General features: G+C 40.1%; 1 protein-coding gene across 1 annotated transcript in view; it reads right to left on the minus strand.

Moving 5' to 3' along the window:
• Positions 1 to 21,520, minus strand: part of LOC126325832 (clavesin-2-like) — a 101,455-nt gene that overhangs the window by 13,580 nt on the left and 66,355 nt on the right. The window contains exons 2-3 of the mRNA XM_049995325.1: positions 5,352 to 5,509; positions 464 to 555 (exon numbers count right to left, since the gene is read on the minus strand). Coding sequence (XP_049851282.1) covers positions 464 to 555; positions 5,352 to 5,469 — 210 coding nt within the window. The 5' untranslated portion in view covers positions 5,470 to 5,509. The remainder of the gene's footprint in view (positions 1 to 463; positions 556 to 5,351; positions 5,510 to 21,520) is intronic.

Genomic DNA, 21,520 nt, shown 5'->3' on the forward strand with positions numbered 1-21,520 from the left:
CATGTGAATATTAAGGTGCTAGTTTTTTCAATAAAAGTAGAAGAAAAATTTCAAGAAAAGAAAAAGTTTCAAAACTAGCATCACTAATTGAATGTAAAGAGGTGATACGATGAATACATAACATGCCAGTGAAATGGAATACTATTACACACACACACACACACACACACACACACACACACACACACACACACACACACACACACACACACACACACATATATATATATATATATATATATATATATATATATATATATATATAATGCTTCATTTGTGCACAGTATCCCACAGTTGTAAATAAACCAAATATCAATGCCATTTCAGACTACATCTGCTGTTAGACCTTACTGGGCTATATACATATCCTTTACCTATGTACAAGGGTAAAGAGAACTTCAGTATTTTGTTGAGACTTACAATGGAAGAAAATTAGCATGCTGGTACAATTCCACAATCTTACCAATTTGAATGCTTCATTCACATTGTGTTTTCTTGCTCTTAAGAAAGCTAAAAGGAATATGTCATCAGTTCTTGAATAAAGCCCTTTTTCACCTGAAAATTGCCAAAACACTTTCTTTATTTTTTGAAATGAATAGATCTTGTAATTTTAGCACACAAAAACACAAATTTATAATTTCATGACTATATTTGGATAAGAAATAATATGTCCAAGAAGTGGGCCCTGTCATAAAATGTGAACAAGTCACAAAACATTTTTCCTTTCAATAACTATTGAGAGTGCCCATATTTTGCACAATTATACCAACAAACAAATGACAATTTCATGATGACTGACTGATTTTTTAATATACAATTGTCACCCAGAATCTTTGTTACATATTACAAAATCATGAAGCCATAAACTACCAAAGTTTGTCTCTCTAATGGAGTAGACAATGATTATCAGATGATGAATGGCAAGTAAAATTCCTGTTATGTATTCATAGAGTGAGGTGGAGCAGTGGCTAAGGCACTGAAATCACATTCAGAAAGGGCAGTATAATGGTCACTATGTGGATATCCAACATCTGGTTTTCCATGATTTCCCTCGAAGATTACGATAAATGATAGGATGCATACTTTGCAAAAGGTCACAGCCAATATCCTTTCCCATCCTTGTTCTAGCTGATCTTGAGCACAACCTCTAATGGCATTGTTATCTACTGGCTGTGAAAACATGATCTTCCTTTTTTTGGTGATATATTAAAAAACACAAAATTACAGGGAAAACAGCTGACTGAAATAGACATCTTGAGAATGTTTCATTGCTTCCCTGTTGGAGTGATGAAACTTAGAGGCAGAAAGCTCGTGAACAATGATGGTAATGGAGTCAATTGATAGCTTGCTCAGCCACACTTCACCTGTACAGACTATGAGATATCACAACGTATTGCAGAAATGGAAACTGTGGTAGAGAAGAGAATGAAACAGGGTTGTAGCCTATCCCCAATGTTATTTAAACTGTACAATAAAAAAAGCAGTAAATGAAACCAAAGAAAACTTTGGAGAAGGCATCAAATTTCAGGGAGATGAAATAAAAACTTTGCTGTCTGCCAGTGACACTGTAGTTCTGTCAGAGACAGCAAAGAATGTGGAAGAAAAGTTGAATGAAATAGATGGTGCCCTGAAAGGAGGTGTGAGAGAAACAACAACAAAATCAAAACTAGGCCAATGGGATGTAGCTAAATTTTAACAGGTAGTGGTGAGGGATGTATACTAGGAAATGAGATGCTACAAGCAATAAATGAGTTTTGCTATTTAGGCAGTAAAAGAACAGATGGTGGCTGAAGTAGAGAGGCAATGGCAATGGTAAGAAAAGAATCTCTGAAAAGGAAGTATTGATTAATATATTTAAGTGTTAGGAAGACTTTTCTCAAGGAATTTGTCTGGGGGGTAGCCTTGCACAGAAGTACAATATGGGCAATAAGCAGTTCAGAGAAGAAGCGAATAGAAGCTTTTGTAATGTGATGTTTTTTTTATGTTCACTGATGGAAAAAAAGTCACAACATCAAGAAGTAATTAACTAAGAGAAATGAAATTCTGGGAATAGATTTGTCTAGGTAACATATTTAAGTGATCAATATTGCACAATCACAGGTTAACATAAGCATGAGATAAGCCATTGCAAATGTGAAACGCTGGTACATTAATAACTGGTGTAACCACCAAAATGTTGAAGGCAAGCACGAAAACATGTATGCATTGTTTTGTAGAGGTAGGGGAAGGATGTCAGGTTGTGGGATGGAGTTCCATGCCCATGCCCATTTTGTCGGTCAATACAGGGATGTGTAATGCTGGTTGTGGATGACACTGGAGTTGTCCTCCAATGATGTCCCATATGTACTCAATTGGAGACAGATCTGGTGATTGAGAAAGCCAAGGGAACATGTCAACATTCTGCAGAGCTTGTTGGGTTACAACATCAGTTTGTGGGCAAGCATTATCCTGTTAGAAAGCAGCCCCTGAAATGCTATTCATGAATGGCATCACAACAAATCGAATTACCAGATTGACAAACATATTTGCAATCTGGCTCTGTGGGATAACCTAGAAAGTGTTCTTGTTGTTACAAAAAATTGGAGTCCAGACCGTAACTCCAAGTGTAAGTCCAGTGTGTCTAGCATGCAGACAGTTTGTTGCAGGTCCCCAACTGGCCACCTTCTAAGCAAATCACTGCCGTCATTGGTACCAAGGCAGGACAGCTTTCATCAGAAAACATGACAGACCTCCACTCCGCCCTCCAATGAGCTCTTGCATGACACCACTGAATTCGCAAATGGCAGTGGTTTGGGGTCAGTGGAATATGTCCACAGTGTGTCTGGCTTGGAGCTTCCTTGAAGTAATCGATTTGTAACTGTTTATTGTGTCACTGTACTGCCAACTACTGCTCATATTGCTGCTGCAGATGCATTTTGATGCACAAGAGTCATATACTGAACTCTATGTTAGTGTCACATGGCAGTCTGGAGCCCTGTGTTCTTGTGACTGCACATTCCCATGACCATTGCTGTCAGCAGTCATACATGACACAGTGGCTACATTCTACATCTACATTTATACTCTGCAAGCCACCAAATGGTGTGTGGCAGAGGGCACTTTATGTGCCACTGTCATTACCTCCCTCTCCTGTTCCAGTCGCGTATGGTTTGTGGGAAGAACAGCTGCCGGAAAGCCTCCGTGATCTTCTCGGGAGGTATAAGTAGGGGGAAGCAATATATTCGATACCTCATCCAGAAACACACCCTCTCGAAACCTGGACAGCAAGCTACACCACGATGCACAGCGTCTCTCTTGCAGAGTCTGCCACTTAAGTTTGCTAAACATCTCCATAACGTTATCATGCTTACCAAATAACCCTGTGACAAAATGTGCTGTTCTTCTTTGGATCTATTCTATCTCCTCTGTCAACCCGACCTGGTATGGATCTCACACTGATGAGCAATACTCAAGTATAGGTTGAACAAGTGTTTTGTAAGCCACCTTCTTTGTTGATGGACTACATTTTCTAAGGACTCTCCCAATGAAACTCAACCTGGCACCTGCTTTACCAATAATTAATTTTATATGATCATTCCACTTCAAATCGTTCTGTAGGCACACTCCCAGATATTTTACAGAAGTAACTGCTACCAGTGTTTGTTCCGCTACCATATAATCATAAAGGGTCCTTCTTTCTATGTATTTGCAATACATTACAATTCTCTATGTTATGGGTCAGTTGCAATTCCCTGCACCAAGTGCCTATCCACTGCAGATCTTCTTGCATTTCGTTGCAATTTTCTAATGCTGCAACTTCTCTGTTGCTGCAAAGTCTTTCTAAAATATCACAGAAGGAACATTCTACTTCTTGTAATCCTATTACATGATTTTGTTCAAACTCTATGAGTTGTTGATAATGGCATCTTTGTTACTTTAAAGGCATTCTTGATTATCATCAACTCATCACATCCAGTCTGACTGTTACAACACGTATTTAAAGAAAACCTGATTTGCATCCTCATAGAGGCATTACTACCACCACTAGCATGATATTTGAATAGACAGCATCTTTCAGATGTAGAAATAGGCCTACCAATGTTTGTTTATGTCGCACAACTCATTCTTGGTGCTGCAACCTTTTCTTCATCATTGTATATGTAAATAAGTATACTGGTATCCTACATTGCTTCAAGTAGCCATAAGTGTTGGTAAACTGTAAAGATATGTAAATGCATGTAATTAATACACTGTTGTAATTAAGAAGTTGTACATGTGTACAAAAGTGTTCCAGTAATCTACATACAGGTGTCAATAAGTGTGCTAGTAACCTTTATGGCCCTATAATTATACAAAATTTTGTGATTCTTGAGTTTCTCCCGGCGTATTTGATAATCAAAATATCCACGGGTGTACTGCCAGTCTATAGTGTCCAACGGGCACAATATTTTGGCGATCAAACATGTCGCCATCATCAGGTGAACTGACGGACTGAGCTCCTATCTCCGTGCCGGCACGTTCATAGGAGCTCAGTCCATCAGTTCACCTCTGATGGCGACATGTTTGATTGCCGAAATATTGTGCCCATTGGACACTATAGACCGGCAGTACACCCGTGGATATTTTGATTATACAAAATTTTATTTACTCATAAGCTATACTTATATTTACCTTAGATGTTGACAAGGCCAGTTGTATTAAAATATACTGAATGACTGAAGTAAACATTCTAATAATTCTAAGTCTATTAATTCTAGTAATTCAACAATATTATGAAAAGGATAGATAGCTACTGACCACATAGAGAAGGCACTGAGTCACAATGAAAAGAATGGTGAACATTTAAGCTTTCAGATACAAATTCCCTTCTTCAGAAATAGAAAAAAACCACACAGTCACATAAACATAATTCAAATACACATGGTCACAGTGTTTGGACACTGTGGCCCAACTACAGAGCGTGACTGTGTCTGACATAAGCAGCAATCTGGGATGAGTGATGGGGTGAGGAGGAGGTGTAGGGTGGGGAGGGAGTGGGATAGTGTGTTAAGGGTGGTGGAAAAGGTATGCCATGAGAGCATGCAGGAATGTAGTTAACACAGGATAGGGCTGCTATGTGCTGAGTTGGGAGGCTGTGCTGTAGTGAACATGTGTGTGGGAATGTGTGTGTTTTCTCTTTCCAATGAAGGACTTTTTTGTCCAAAAGCTTACATGTTTGCAAGCCAACACTTCTCTATATGGTGAGTAGCAGTCTGTTCTTTTTTCTTTTCATAATGTTGTTGTTATTCCATCATGGACTTTATATTGTTTAAATTCAGATAATTCATTTGCATATCTGAAAAATAATACCCAAAAAGTAAGACACATCATACCTTGAACAAGTGTTCGCAAGGCATATATGTTGTCTTCAACCTTTGTTGGATCTTCCAACACCTCATGCTGTGCACGTAGCTTCCAGCTCTCATCTAATGATTTGTGAAAACTGGACATATCCAGGCAATGTTTTCAGTTCTTTGTCTAAGTTCATACACTGTCAGGAAAGAGTGATATTAGTTGCATATTAAAAATATTATTGAGTATTTTATAAATTGTAGCTTTTTACATCATATAAGTTATCACAAGACAATAATGACAATTTTTTGTTAAAGCTGTAGCAAAATAAAGGCTTTAACACAAAATTGTACAGTAACAAGCACTTAGTTTTAAGGATGATACTGTAAACTGAGAACATGGTATGCTCCATAGCACTTGTAATAAATCGAAAAAAATCCAGTCTACATTTGATTAGACAGTTAAATAATGTGAAATATAAACATGGGCTGCAAACAGGCATGTTAGTTTGACAGATGTGCTAATTTTGTGGACAGTGTAAGAGCTAGACACATCCATGTTAAAACACTTCTAAAGCAATTTCTTCTTTTACAGTTTTCAGAATTGTTTCTATTTACATTGATGATTTCATCCTGTATAATGGAATGCAGCATTTTTTTTAAAAAAAAGTTTTAAATCCATCTATCAAACTTACTATATATCCCATAAAGGTTAATGTGCTTTAAAATATTTTAGTGTCACACTAAATCATAATCTATCAAAATTCTAGAAATGAGTTTCACAGATTCCACTTGGTGATCTCTACTCATGACTACAAAAATATCACATGTGAAGGGAATGGTTGGGTTTAACAAATGGTTACTGACAAAAACCTTGCAAAATCGTTTTCCGTGATGTAGGTTTTTTGTTTGATTTCTGAAAAGACTCTAGGATATGGAGACAGACAGGTGAATACTCATTTGTAGACCATATTTTTGATGAATCAGGTCATTAGCTCATTTGGTCAGGGATGGGGACTAGGTGGCAAATTAGGAAGGTAAACCTTTTTATTGATCTAGTATGTGTGGTATTCTACACAGTTTGTCACATCCATTTAAGCAATTGTCATGCATTTTTGAATGTCCATATCATAAATATTGCTCAAAAGTAATCCAAGCAAATACAATAGCGATTACATGATTCATACAAAACAAGTAATATGAAATGCCGCTCCTTACTCTCCTTACATAAAGGTGACCTTTTGGCATCAGACCATTAGATCTCAGAAGTAAGTACAAACTCATGCTGAAGATGCATTAGTTAGAACTGCAAGAAGAAAGACTGGTGGGCAAATAGTCAACTGTAGAAAAGCAGTCAGTTCTTAATGATCACCATGAAGTTTTGAAATTTTAATCTTGGGTGCTAAAACTAATTACAGGTACTAATTACAGGTGCCCATCAAAGTTTGCAGCAGAGATATGGTGCAGATATCCTTCCATATGCAGCCACATTTTTATGATATGAACAGATTAACAAGAATGTTTGCTTCATAGAAGATCAGTCCAGATTGTAATTACCATCATTAGCAAAATCTCAAGGAAACATTCAGAATAAAACTGAAGACAGCATTTCCCACATTCACATTATCATTATACTTCCAAATCACTGGTGCATTCAGCATGCTTATGGCTCATATAGTGAACTTGCTAGAGCTTGTGGGACGTATAGGAACATAGGAGGAGGAGGAGATTATTGTTTAATGTCCCGTTGACAACAAGGTCATTAGAGACAGAGCTCAGATTAGGGAAAAAAGAGAAGGAAAGTGGCTGTGCCATGAAAAACCTAAATCAGGATGGCCAGATGTGAATTTGAACTATCATCCTTCAAAATGCAAGTCCAGTGTGCTAACAGCTGCACTACCCTGCGAGTTCTCATTTCCATGCACATATACTTCTATCGTGTATAAAGCACTGAAGTTCATGGTAGAGCGTACTTACCATTTCACCACATATTGGGATTTCTTTCCTTAATATTTGTGGAGGGTTCAAGAAAATAATGACTGCCTAAACATCTCTGTCTTATGTTGTCAATTTAATTTTGTCCTCACTACTACACTCCTGGAAATGGAAAAAGAACACATTGACACCGGTGTGTCAGACCCACCATACTTGCTCCGGACACTGCGAGAGGGCTGTACAAGCAATGATCACATGCACAGCACAGCGGACACACCAGGAACCGCGGTGTTGGCCGTCGAATGGCGCTAGCTGCGCAGCATTTGTGCACCGCTGCCATCAGTGTCAGCCAGTTTCCGTGGCATATGGAGCTCCATCGCAGTCTTTAACACTGGTAGCATGCCACGACAGTGTGGACGTGAACCGTATGTGCAGTTGACGGACTTTGAGTGAGGGCGTATATGCGGGAAGCCGGGTGGACGTATTGCCGAATTGCTCAACACGTGGGGCGTGAGGTCTCCACAGTACATCGATGTTGTCGCCAGTGGTCGGCGGAAGGTGCACGTGCCCGTCGACCTGGGACCGGCCCGCAGCGACGCACGGATGCACGCCAAGACCGTAGGATCCTACGCAGTGCCGTAGGGGACCGCACCGCCACTTCCCAGCAAATTAGGGACACTGTTGCTCCTGGGGTATCGGCGAGGACCATTCGCAACCATCTCCATGAAGCTGGGCTACGGTCCCACACACTGTTAGGCTGTCTTCCGCTCATGCCCCAACATCGTGCAGCCCGCCTCCAGTGGTGTCGCGACAAGCGTGAATGGAGGGACGAATGGAGATGTGCCGTCTTCAGCGATGAGAGTCGCTTCTGCCTTGGTGCCAATGATGGTCGTATGCGTGTTTGGCGCTGTGCAGGTGAGCGCCACAATCAGGACTGCATACGACCAAGGCACACAGGGCCAACACCCGGCATCATGGTGTGAGGAGCGATCTCCTACACTGGCCGTACACCTCTGGTGATCGTCAAGGGGACACTGAATAGTGCACGGTACATCCAAACCGTCATCGAACCCATCGTTCTACCATTCCTAGACCGGCAAGGGAACTTGCTGTTCCAACAGGACAATGCACGTCCGCATGTATCCTGTGCCACCCAACGTGCTCTAGAAGGTGTAAGTCAACTACCCTGGCCTGCGAGATCTACGGATCTGTCCCCCATTGAGCATGTTTGGGACTGGATGAAGCGCCGTCTCACGCGGTCCGCACATCCAGCACGAACGCTGGTCCAACTGAGGTGCCAGGTGGAAATGGCATGGCAAGCTGTTCCACAGGACTACATCCAGCATCTCTACGATCGTCTGCATGGGAGAATAGCAGCCTGCATTGCTGCGAAAGGTGGATATTCACTGTACTAGTGCCGACATTGTGCATGCTCTGTTGCCTGTGTCTATGTGCCTGTGGTTGTGTCAGTGTGATCATGTGATGTATCTGACCCCAGGAATGTGTCAATAAAGTTTCCCCTTCCTGGGACAATGAATTCACGGTGTTCTTATTTCAATTTCCAGGAGTGTATATAGGAGTGATACCTAGGTACTGTTGTATACCCCTTGATTTATCACTTAGTACTGTTTTCTGTAAATTTATAGTCTGTCATGTGATAGTTGCCATGTGTCTTTGAATATCCACTAGCTCAAGTTTTTCATGAGTTTTGTAATGTTCTCATGTAAGTCACCATTTGCACTACAATTACAAATTTGCACTTCATATCCTCTGTTAGATCTGCCTGGTGTGGGTATTCAGATCTGGCTTTGTATTTAGGAGCCCAACATCAAAGGTATAAGCATTATACACATATAACCTAGTATGCTAATTTAAGGAAAGTATTCCATTATGTCAATAATTCATCAGTACATTGTTCTATGACTGAAGCCTACTATAAAAAAATTTTGAAGATGCTGTTTTTATTTATTTATTTACTTATTTGTCTCTTGTTCTGGTGATCCATGTTGTGACACTATCACAGGATATGAAACATGTCAATTTTACAAGCTTTTGGCCAGAATTTATGGTAATACATAAAACAAAACAAAAACAGTAAACAGCAACTTAGGTCCCACTACAAAAAAATACATTTTAGATATAGATAGAGATTACACAACAAAAAACAGTAACAGTTCCTTAGGTCCCACTACAAAAATACATTTTAGAGAGAGATAAAAGTTACAAAATAATAATTGTTACCGAGAAATAAATATTGCAAAATATATGTTTACAATCAAAATACTTGGTATTACAAATAGAAATTTGGGCATACATTTGCAATTTACAATACAAGGGATGTTAAACACTGTAGTTCAGGAACTCTTCTAATGTATAAAATGATCCTTGCAATAGGAACTGCCTTAAGGTTTTTTTAAACAAGAGATCATCATCTACTAAACACTTAATTCTTGAAGGGAGGGCATTAAAAATCTTACAGCCACTAAAATGGACTCCTTTCTGCACCATACTTAGATTTGGCTGTTCATAGTGGATATCATGTTTCCTTCTAGTATTGTGACTGTGACATGCACTATTTAGCTTAAAGATGGATTTTTCTTTTCTTATGAAGCACATTAAGGAGAATATATATTGCGCAGTGGATGTAAGTATTTAAAGCTTCTTAAAAAGATTCCTGCATGTGGCTCTAGGATGGACTCCACACATGATCCTTATGGCTCTTTTTTGTACACACAGTACTTTTTTAGCCAGTGGCTGATTTCCCCAAAATATAATTCCAAATGCCATAATTGCATGAAAGTAACCATAATACGCTGACTTCATGGTTTCCATATTTCTATAAGAAGAAACAATGCACAATGTGTATGTTGCTGAACTTAGTCTTTTGGACAGATCCACGATGTGGTTTCACCAATTCAGTTTGCTATCAATATGCAAGCCTAGGTATTTTGAGGAATCTACCCTGGTTATTGTGTAAACACATTGGATAAAAAGAGAGAAACTTGAACTGTTTTCATCTGTTGCTATACTAGCTCTGACACTGTTACCAATTTTATCCAGTGTCTAGTTGTTTGATTGTTTACTAACACCAAAGAAGGTAAATATTTCTTGGCCTGTGAAGCTGTTACTGATAATTTCTTACACAATATCAATAGCACATCATGGTTTAGAGTGAGACGTGGAAATTAGAAACCATTCTTGAAGATCCAGACTAAACAAATTTCTTATTTGTCTCTACATCATGCCGCATCACATTGACAGTGATATCAAGTTGAGGTATTTTCATAAGAACATGTCTTTTGGACATACATAGACAGATGGTAGCTGTATTGTACTATGAAGTGTATTAACTTGAGTATTTGCAGTCTTTTTGTTTCCAGAGAATGAAATATTGTGTCTATGCTTGACATGGAAATGAAACCATCAACCACAAAGACAAACGATTGCTTGTGTTTTATCATTCCAGGTGGTTCTCACCTAGCAGTGCTATGAAGCATTCATAACCTACTGGAGGGGACAATTTGGAAAGCAAAAATGTCCAGTTTTTACTGTTTCTTTGCACTGCCATCACCTTACCTTGTGTAATGGCACATGACTTTGACAGCAGTGGGAACATCAGCTGCATGTCATAACATCGCAACAGCTTGTGTAACATCTTCTGAATTAGAACTGTTTTGATGGGATCATAAGTGTTAGTATTTTTTTAATCCTAGAATGTTCAAAGATTGAAATACTTTGTCATATACCCAGTGGTAATTCAGCCGTGGTCTATTTTATGATATATAAATCTGGTGATGACTAGTGTGGAATATGTCATAAATTATTGTCTTCATTGTTTGACTGATGACCTTCTGAAGCAGCCAGTATTGAAGCTCTCAGAGGCACAACAGTAGTATAAGCAGTGTTTTAGGAGCAACAAAAATTACTGTTCTAGAATGAGATTTTCACTCTGCAGCAGAGTGTGCGCTGATTTGAAACTTCCTGGCAGATTAAAACTGTGTGGCGGACCGACACCCAAACTCAGGACCTTTGCCTTTCGTGGGCAAGTGCTCTACCATCTGAGCTACCCAAGCATGACTCACGCCCTATCCTCACAGCTTTACTTCTGCCAGTACCTTGTCTCCTATCGCCCAAACTTTAAAGAAGCTCTCTTGCGAACCTTGCAGAACTAGCACTCCTGAAAGAAAGGATATTGCAGAGACATGGCTTAGCCACAGCCTAGGGGATGTTTCCAGAATGAGATTTTCACTTTGCAGCAGAGTGTGGGCTGATATGAAACTTCCTGGCAGATTAGAACTGTGTGTCGGACTGAGGCCCGAACTCAGGACCTTTGCCTTTCGCGGGCAAGTGCTCAGATGGTAGAGCAGGGTTGATAGGACTCTGAACTTGAAATTTTTGATGTAAATGAGTTGGTAAGCTTTGAGACCTGTCATGACCAACGATGATGAAAATTTATAGGTGACACAAAGAGCTTATTGCAGCATCACCCTAAAATCTTTGTGCAATTATCAACATTTATTTTACAAAACAATAGAACTTACAGATTTGTGGAAGATGACAAATGCAGAATAATCATTAGAGTTCATGGTCTTTTGTGCTTGAAGTGTGCTTGCTTGTGTGTATGAATAATGTGTTTCTCTGTTTCTCCTATTGTCATGAAGGCTGTGGCCAAAAGCTTTGTGTAAGCATGTTTTAATTGTGCCTGTCTGCAACTTAACATGTCTTCTTTACAGTAAGTAGCAATTTGTCTTTTCCTACATTCTTGGCTATAGAAAGGTTTTTATGAAGTTTTATTGTGTGGCACATGAAGTTCTTCTGCAAACATGGTGGCCTTTGGTCTGTGAAAAGTGCTAGAGCTGTGAAACAGTTGTTCTTACGAAGCCTCTCCAAATCTGCTTGACACACATATCTTGAATTAGGGATTAGTAGACCAGAGTACACACAATGGTTTACACCTGCTTGCATTCCATGTCCAGATAAGACCTGCATTACAGCCAGATGTGGTACTCATTGAGCGACTTTTGTGATGGGGATGTTGGTATGAATCAACACCAGCAATGAGTATCTTCAATGAATTTGTTTCACAGGGGAGGCTTCTTTCCACATACCAGGTAAAGTTAATGGGGACAATGTTAGGGTATGGGGTTTGGAAATGCCACAAGTTGCCCTAGATAATGTTAGGGATTCCCTTGAAACAAATGTGTGGATTTAAATCAGGATAGAGTTACTGGCTATTTCTTTTTTGTTGAAAACTGAGTAACAGCTATCACCTAACAGGATATGCTAGAACAATTTGCAGAATTGCAACTGAGAGGCGTTTAGCCTGATGTGATTTTCCAACAAGATATTGCACTACCATATTGAGTATTGCGTGTTAGAGATTTAATTAACGAAACAGTTCCTGACATGTGGATTGGGCATGATGGTCACACTGTCTGGACTGCAGGATCATCAGACATAATGCGTTTACATTTTATTTGAAGGCCCATATAAAGAAGGTTTACACTACACAAGTATCATATCTGCCAATATTAAGAATGTTGTCAAATTGAATATTGATTAGACGTAGCAGTAAAGGGTACACATGTTGAGGTTTATTGGCATTGTAATAAAAACTTGGTGATTTATTCTTTAATTTATCACAAACTAAAAACTTGTAAGCTCTATAGATTTTTTAAAAAATAAATATTGGTAATTATACAAAGAGTTTAGACCCATTCTGTATATCCTAGAGAATTGATGGTTATAAACTCACTTCTATAAGTGTATGAGAATTCTACAATGAACAAAAAAATGTCCTCCATATCCCAGGATGGGATCGACATATTACTTTAAAAAAATACTACATGCCAGGTAAAGTCCTATAATCAATAAGGAGTGTTAGAAACATGATTACACTGATAACAATGTATTATGCTAATTTGCACTCAATACTTAATAATGGAATTATTTTCTGAGTCAGTTAAGTTATTAACTTTAAAAGAAAGTAGGCACAACAGTTTTATTCAAACAGCAAGGGGAAATACACAAACCACTATTTAAGAAGATGAATATACTGCTCCTTCCTTGCCAATACGTACTAGAAATATTATGTTTAACTGCAGAAAGCATTAACAAACTTGTATTGTCACCATCATGGCACAAGATCAAAAACCTTTTTAAGACTAGTTCCCCACTCAACAAACTTGTACAGTAAAGATGTTAAATGTATGGCAATAAAATCATATAATCACATTCTGGCGTCAATAAATGAAATCTGGAAGATAAATAAATTTAAAATGAATATAACATCACTCTTAATAAAATGCTGTTTTTACATTATCTAGGAATTTTTGGAATCTTACCTGTCCTGTAAACAAAAGCATATCAAAACAGCTATACTTAAGCCATTTCCATAGATGTCTTATGATATAACTAGAAATAAAAGTAAATGAATTAAAAACCGTTTGAGGATGTAAGTCATCTTGCCCACTCATGGAGCACATAACATAATAATTATGAAATTGTAACTATTAGATCCTACACAACATAGGTAAAAATAACACTATCAATATTATAATGTTCCAGACTGCTGTTTTTAAATAACCTTTAGCAAAATTTTGTGAAAATGCTGGATGATATTCTTATTGTATATGTTGTAATATGAGTTTTTGTATTGACTTATCTGATGTAATATGTTTTTGCATATTGACTTATCCCATATAAATTGTACATGCTTCTGTATTGGTATGATCCACAGGACAAATAATAAATAAATAAACAGATAACTACTCCACTGACAACATTTGAGGTTAGCATTAATATCACCACAAGTAGTAGGGCATACAGTGTGCTGTAGTCGTTAGCATCACTGAACGGTATGGTGCAAGCTGCCAGTTAAAACTCAACCACCAGCTGTTATTTGTGGCATAGTAATTATCATTTCTGGAAGGTTGTCAAAATATTTATGGTATTTTAAAAACAAAGATTCCAAGACTTACCAAGCGGGAAAGCGCCGGTAGACAGGCACAATAAAATAACACACACACAAAATTTTGAGCTTTCGCAACCGGCGGTTGCATCGTCAGGAAAGAGGGAAGGAGAAGGAAAGATGAAAGGATGTGGGTTTAAGGGAGAGGGTAAGGAGCCATTCCAATCCTGGGAGCAGAAAGACTTACCTTAGGGGAAAAAAAGGATAGGTATATACTCGCACACACACACACACACACACACACACACACACACACACACACACACACACACACACACACACACACACACACACACACACACATATCCATCCATACATATACAGACACAAGCAGACATATTTAAAGGCAAAGAGTTTGGGCAGAGATGTCAGTCGAGGTGGAAGTGCAGAGGCAAAGATGATGTTGAATGACAGGTGAGGTATGAGTGGCGGCAACTTGAAATTAGCGGAGATTGAGGCCTGGTGAATAACGAGAAGAGAGGATATATTGAAGGGTAAGTTCCCATCTCCAGAGTTCGGATAGGTTGGTGTTGGTGGGAAGTATCCAGATAACCCGGACGGTGTAACACTGTGCCAAGATGTGCTGGCCATACACCAAGGCATGTTTAGCCACAGGGTGATCCTCATTACCAACAAACACTGTCTGCCTGTGTCCAGTCATGTGAATGGACAGTTTGTTGCTGGTCATTCCCACATAGAAAGCGTCACAGTGTAGGCAGGTCAGTTGGTAAATCACGTGGGTGCTTTCACACGTGGCTCTTCCTTTGATTGTGTACACCTTCCAGGTTACAGGACTGGAGTAGGTGGTGGTGGGAGGGTGCATAGGACAGGTTTTACACCGGGGGTGGTTACAAGGGTAGGAGCCAGAGGGTAGGGAGGGTGGTTTGGGGATTTCATAGGGATGAACCAAGAGGTTATGAAGGTTAGGTGGACGGTGGAAAGACACTCTTGGTGGAGTGGGGAGGATTTCATGAAGGATGGATCTCATTTCGGGGCAGGATTTTAGGAAGTCGTATCCCTGCTGGAGAGCCACATTCAGAGTCTGATCCAGTCCCGGTAAGTATTCTGTCACAAGTGGGGCACTTTTGGGGTTCTTCTGTGATAGGTTCTGGGTTTGAGGAGATGAGGAAGTGGCTCTGGTTATTTGCTTCTGTACCAGGTCGGGAGGGTAGTTGTGGGATGCGAAAGCTGTTTTCAGGTTGTTGGTGTAATGGTTCAGGGATTCAGGACTGGAGCAGATTCGGTTGCCACGAAGGCCTAGGATGTAGGGAAGGGACCGTTTGATATGGAATGGGTGGCAGCTGTCATAATGGAGGTACTGTTGCTTGTTGGTGGGTTTGATGTGGACGGATTTATGGTATTTTTGTATAAACAGAAGCACACTCTGTCCAAGGAGTTAATTACAGGATGACCATTCTTGAATGCTTTGCTTAAGGACATTCAAACTGCTTGGGTGGCTGCAGGGTATGGTGGGAATTAGTATGCACATGCACACATGCCTTGTTGTTGTCGGTCATTCGAACATAAAAATTTCATGGTACGGCATGCCTGAGCATATAGCACTTGTGACAGCCTACTGTGCAACCAATAACAGACCATCAGCAGCTCAAAGTAAGTTTGCAACTGAGTTCAAACTGAAGGTTATCTGGTTTAAGTGTACTAACAATCAAGAATTTTATTCGCAAGTTTGAGAGGACGGGTAGTGTTCATGATGACAGCACTGACAACATTGGTCATCCAACAAGGGTAAAACACCTGAAAACATTGAGAAGATACATGCTACATTTCAAACCAGACCCAGAAAATTGATCAGATAATCTGCACAACAGGTGACAATCAACTGAGAAACATCTATATGACTACTCTGCAATTCACATTTAAGTGCTTGGCAGAGGGTTCATCGAACCACAGTCATACTATCTCTCTACTATTCCACTCCCAAACAGCGCGCGGGAAAAACGAACACCTAAACCTTTCTGTTCGAGCTCTGATTTCTCTTATTTTATTTTGATGATCATTCCTACCTATGTAGGCTGGGCTCAACAAAATATTTTCGCATTCGGAAGAGAAAGTTGGTGACTGAAATTTCGTAAATAGGTCTCGCCGTGACGAAAAACGTCTTTGCTGTAATGACTTCCATCCCAACTCGTGTATCATATCTGCCACAATCTCTCCCCTATTACATGATAATACAAAACGAGCTGCCCTTTTTTGCACCCTTTCGATGTCCTCCGTCAATCCGACCTGGTAAGGATCCCACACCGCGCAGCAATATTCTAACAGAGGACGAACGAGTGTAGTGTAAGCTGTCTCTTTAGTGGACTTGTTGCATCTTCTAAGTGTCCTGCCAATGAAACGCAACCTTTGGCTCGCCTTCCCCACAATATTATCTATGTGGTCCTTCCAACTGAAGTTGTTCGTAATTTTAACACCCAGGTACTTAGTTCAATTGACAGCCTTGAGAATTGTACTATTTATCGAGTAATCGAATTCCAACGGATTTCTTTTGGAACTCATGTGGATCATCTCACACTTTTCGTTATTTAGCGTCAACTGCCACCTGACACACCATACAGCAATCTTTTATAAATCGCTTTGCAACTGATACTGGTCTTCGTATGACCTTACTAGACGATAAATTACAGCATCATCTGCGAACAATCTAATAGAACTGCTCAGATTGTCACCCAGGTCATTTATATAGATCAGGAACAGCAGAGGTCCCAGAACGCTTCCCTGGGGAACACCTGATATCACCTCAGTTTTACTCGATGATTTGCCGTCTATTACTACGAACTGCGACCTTCCTGACAGGAAATCACGAATCTAGTCGCACAACTGAGACGATACCCCATAGGTCCGCAGCTTGATTAGAAGTCGCCTGTGAGGAATGGTGTCAAAAGCTTTCCGGAAATCTAGAAACACGGAATCAACTTGAGATCCCCTGTCGATAGCGGCCATTACTTCGTGCGAATAAAGAGCTAGCTGCGTTGCACAAGAGCGATGTTTTCTGAAGCCATGCTGATTACGTGTCAATAGATCGTTCCCTTCGAGGTGATTCATAATGTTTGAATACAGTATATGCTCCAAAACCCTACTGCAAACCGACGTCAATGATATAGGTCTGTAGTTAAATGGATTACTCCTACTACCCTTCTTAAACATTGGTACAACCTGCGCAATTTTCCAATCTGTAGGTACAGATCTATCGGTGAGTGAGCGGTTGAATATGAGTGCTAAGTAGGGAGCTGTAGTATCAGCGTAATCTGAAAGGAACCTAATCGGTATACAATCTGGACCTGAAGACTTGCCCGTATCAAGCGATTTGAGTTGCTTCGCAACCCCTAAGGAATCTACTTCTAAGAAACTCATGCTAGCAGATGTTCGTGTTTCAAATTCTGGAATATTCCAATCGTCTTCCCTGGTGAAGGAATTTCGGAAAACTGCGTTCAATAACTCCGCTTTAGCGGCACAGTCGTCGGTAACAGTAGCATCGGCACTGCGCAGCGAAGGTATTGACTGCGTCTTGCCGCTTGTGTACTTTACATAAGACCAGAATTTCTTCGGATTTTCTACCAAATTTCGAGACAATGTTTCGTTGTGGAACCTATTAAAGGTATCTCGCATCGAAGTCCGTGCCAAATTTCGTGCGTCTGTAAATTTTAGCCCATCTTCGGGATTTCGCGTTCTTCTGAACTTCGCATGCTTTTTCCGTTGCCTCTGCAACAGCGTTCGGACCTTTTTTGTGTACCACGGGGGATCCGTTCCATCTCTTACCAATTTATGAGGTATGAATCTCTCAATTGCTGTTGCTACTATATCTTTGAATTTGAGCCCATCTCGTCTACATTTGCATAGTCAGTTCGGAAGGAATGGAAATTGTCTTTTAGGAAGGTTTCTAGTGACACTTTATCCGCTTTTTTAAATAAAATTATTTTGCGTTTGTTTCTCATGGATTTGGAAGAAACTGTATTGAACCTAGCTACAACGACCTTGTGAGAAACACTGCGACAAATTGACATTGAAGACGTGCATCTGTTCCCATACAAAATTTAAACTCATCACCAATTAAGCCCCAGGTCCATGGTCAGCAGTTGTGTTTCACCAACACTATTGCCCACAGAATTGACAAACAGAACTTTGATAAGAATATGGTTTAGTTTAGTGATGAAGTCCACTTTCATTTAGGTGGGTTCATCAGTAAGCAAAACTGGTGCATTTGGGGGACTGAGAATCCACATTTCACGATCCAGAAGTCTCTTCACCCTCAACAGGTCTTTGTGTGGTGTGCAATATCCAGTCGCAGAATAATTGGTGCAATTTTCCTTGACAGCATGGTGACTACCAAATGGTACATGAAGGTTTTGGAAGATGACTTCATCCCCATTATCCAAAGTGAGCCTGATTTGAACAAGATATGATTCATGCAAGACAGAGCTCAATCCCATCAAAGCAGGAGTGTGTCTGATGTTCTAGAGGAGCACTTTGGGACTGCATTCTGGCTCTGGGGTACACAGAGGCGACTGGCATGGGTCTCGATTAGCCACCATACTCTCCAGATCTGAACACATGTGACTCCTCTTTGTGGGGCTATATTAAAGACAAGGTGGACAACAATACACCCAAAACCATTGCTGATCTGAAAATGGCCATTCAAGAAGTTATCGACAGCATCATTGTTCTGACACATCAGCAGGTCAAGCAGAATTTTGCTATTCATCTGCACCTCATCATTTCCAAGTATGGCAGTCATATTGAACATGTCATAACCTAAATCTGAATATCTGTAGTGATGTTTACATTTAAATGAAGTGTGTGCATGCCATAGTTTGTAATTAATTTGTTTCCGGTTACATGATACTTTTCATAATAAATGTACTTTCAGTGTTAAGTGTTGTGTTTCATTGATGATCCCGCTTTCAGATTTGGACTTGAGTGTGATTTTGAAGTGGCAATGCTTTGTGGAGACACCAAGTGCTTCAAAACATCTCCATCACCATGTTTATTATTATGTTTTTATTGATGTAAGTATCACTCTTTCCAATAATGTAATTGTCCAAGACAATAATTAGATGCAAAGGAATCGATGCCACTATTGGTACTTGTACGTGAAATGAGAGTGAAATAGTATACTGTGTCACACTTATTAGATTATAATGCATGCTGCCACTGACGCTTCATTCTTGTTGGCCATCCATTTCATTTCACTTTTGTGCACATTTGCAATAAAATAATGAACAAATTAAATATTTATCTTTATACCAACAATGAGTATCATATATCAGATATGCCTCCCGGTATCCAACCATCGAACAATCACGCAGGATACTACAGAAATCACACTAGTTCGAATTTTTGTAGTTACCGTATTTGATCTGTCTTATCTTTGTCTGCATGTTAAAAAAAACTCGTCATCAGGTTCCGTCATAACTGAAGCCTAATTTCTCTATTTTGCCTGGGTGTGTCAGAAGAAGCACGAGGCAACATGCCAACATTAAAAGAATTGTAGGCGTTTTCAAGGTACGTCGAAACTTTAAATGTAGGAGTCTCTCTAAACTTTTGTATTCAGCTGGCGTTCCACAAACATTCAGCATGTGTGAACTCAGCATTAAGGTGTTTAAAGAGATAAATATGTATCCTGTTTTCGTTTTATTGTTTCTGTAGACACAACAGCATTCGTGGAGTTGGAGTCACGAATGATGGCAGCCGATTTTAGGCTTGTTCTGTGCCGAGAAGTCACGAGTTCTCGGAAACACCCAATGAGTGTTCAGCAGTGTTCGGAGAGCTCTGCCGTGGATGTTATATACAGTTAGAGCATTATAAGCGATCGTAGCGAGTTATTCCGTGACTTTACGACTCACACTCCCTCCTCACAGCTTCAGTTCTGCCATTACCTGGTTTCCTACCTTCTAGACTTAACAGAAGCTCTTCTGCGAACTTTGCAGAACTAGCACTCCCGGAAGAAACGGTATTGCGGAGACATTGCTTAGCCACAGCCTGGGGCATGTTTCCAGAATGAGATTTTCACTCTACAGCGGAGTGTGTCTCTGCAATATCCTTTCTTCCGGGAGTGCTAGTTCTGCTAGGTTTGCAGAAGAGCTTCGGTGAAGTGTAGAAGGTATGAGACGAGGTACTGGCAGAATTGAAGTTGTGGTGAGGAGGTGTGTGTCGTGCTTGGGTAGCTCAGATGGCAGAGCACTTGCCTGTGAAAGGCAAATGTCCCGAGTTTGAGTCGCGGACCGGCACACAGTTTTAATCTGCGAGGAAGTTTCATATCAGTGTACACTCCACTAAAGAGTGAAAATCTCATTCTGGATGTCAAAGGCAGTACCGGTATGAGAACATCTGCAGCCTAACATTTACTAAGGCCAACTCAGTGATTCTGTAAGAAAACAACTGATACTGGGAACTCAAAGTTACAGCTCTTGCTAAATATAGATCAACATTTTATGATGCCAGTCTACATTCTCGTTACCTTTTTGTTGATGGACGGAGAATACGTTTATCAGTTGACATAGGGGAGTACGGTCGCAACAGTGTTGGGAGGGTATTAAAAAAAAGTTTATTCATTTAAGCATTGTTTGTGGGCGCGCTCCTCTTCTGGAAGCTAAAACTTTACCAGAAGACTGCAAGTTTGATTATTGTTTTGCTACGGATGAAGCTTTTACTCTTACAAAACACATAATGAACCTACTTAGTCGCAGGCAATTGAGTAATGAAACGCGTAAACTCTCTAAGACAAATAAACGACGCATCCTGAAGGAGTTCCGCAAACTGGCTCTGAGCACTATGGGACTTCTCATCTGAGGACAGCAGTCCCCCAGAATTTAGAACTACTTAAACCTAACTAACCTAAGGACATCACTTCCAGACTGAAGCGCCTAGAACCGCTCGGCCACCGCGAACGGCTTCCGCAAACTGGTCAGAAACTGAAATGTACACGGATATCGACGGAAAAAGCAAAATTATAAATCTTGGCGGCCTCTAGATCAATATGTGACACTTCAGCGCAATTTCACTGCGCAGCTGGCAAACAGGGGACACGTCCATTGAGGTAAACAAAGAAGGTGAGTTGAAATTAAGTCACAAACTTGAAGCCCACGTCTGCCATCTTATATAGCCCAAAACATTAGATTCACCGCATTTATACCTCCACGGTGATACTTCCCCGTGACGTCACAGTAATGCGCCAGTGCTGTTTCGACGGTTGTGAATATTTATCGACTTCTGTGGTTGTATGCCAAATAGCTTTTGGTGCTTTGATCGTGTGGAGACTTAGTTGATTCATCAAAAATGCTAACTTGCG

Source organism: Schistocerca gregaria, chromosome 2 (genome assembly GCF_023897955.1).
Source record: "Schistocerca gregaria isolate iqSchGreg1 chromosome 2, iqSchGreg1.2, whole genome shotgun sequence".
Taxonomy (NCBI): domain Eukaryota; kingdom Metazoa; phylum Arthropoda; class Insecta; order Orthoptera; family Acrididae; genus Schistocerca; species Schistocerca gregaria.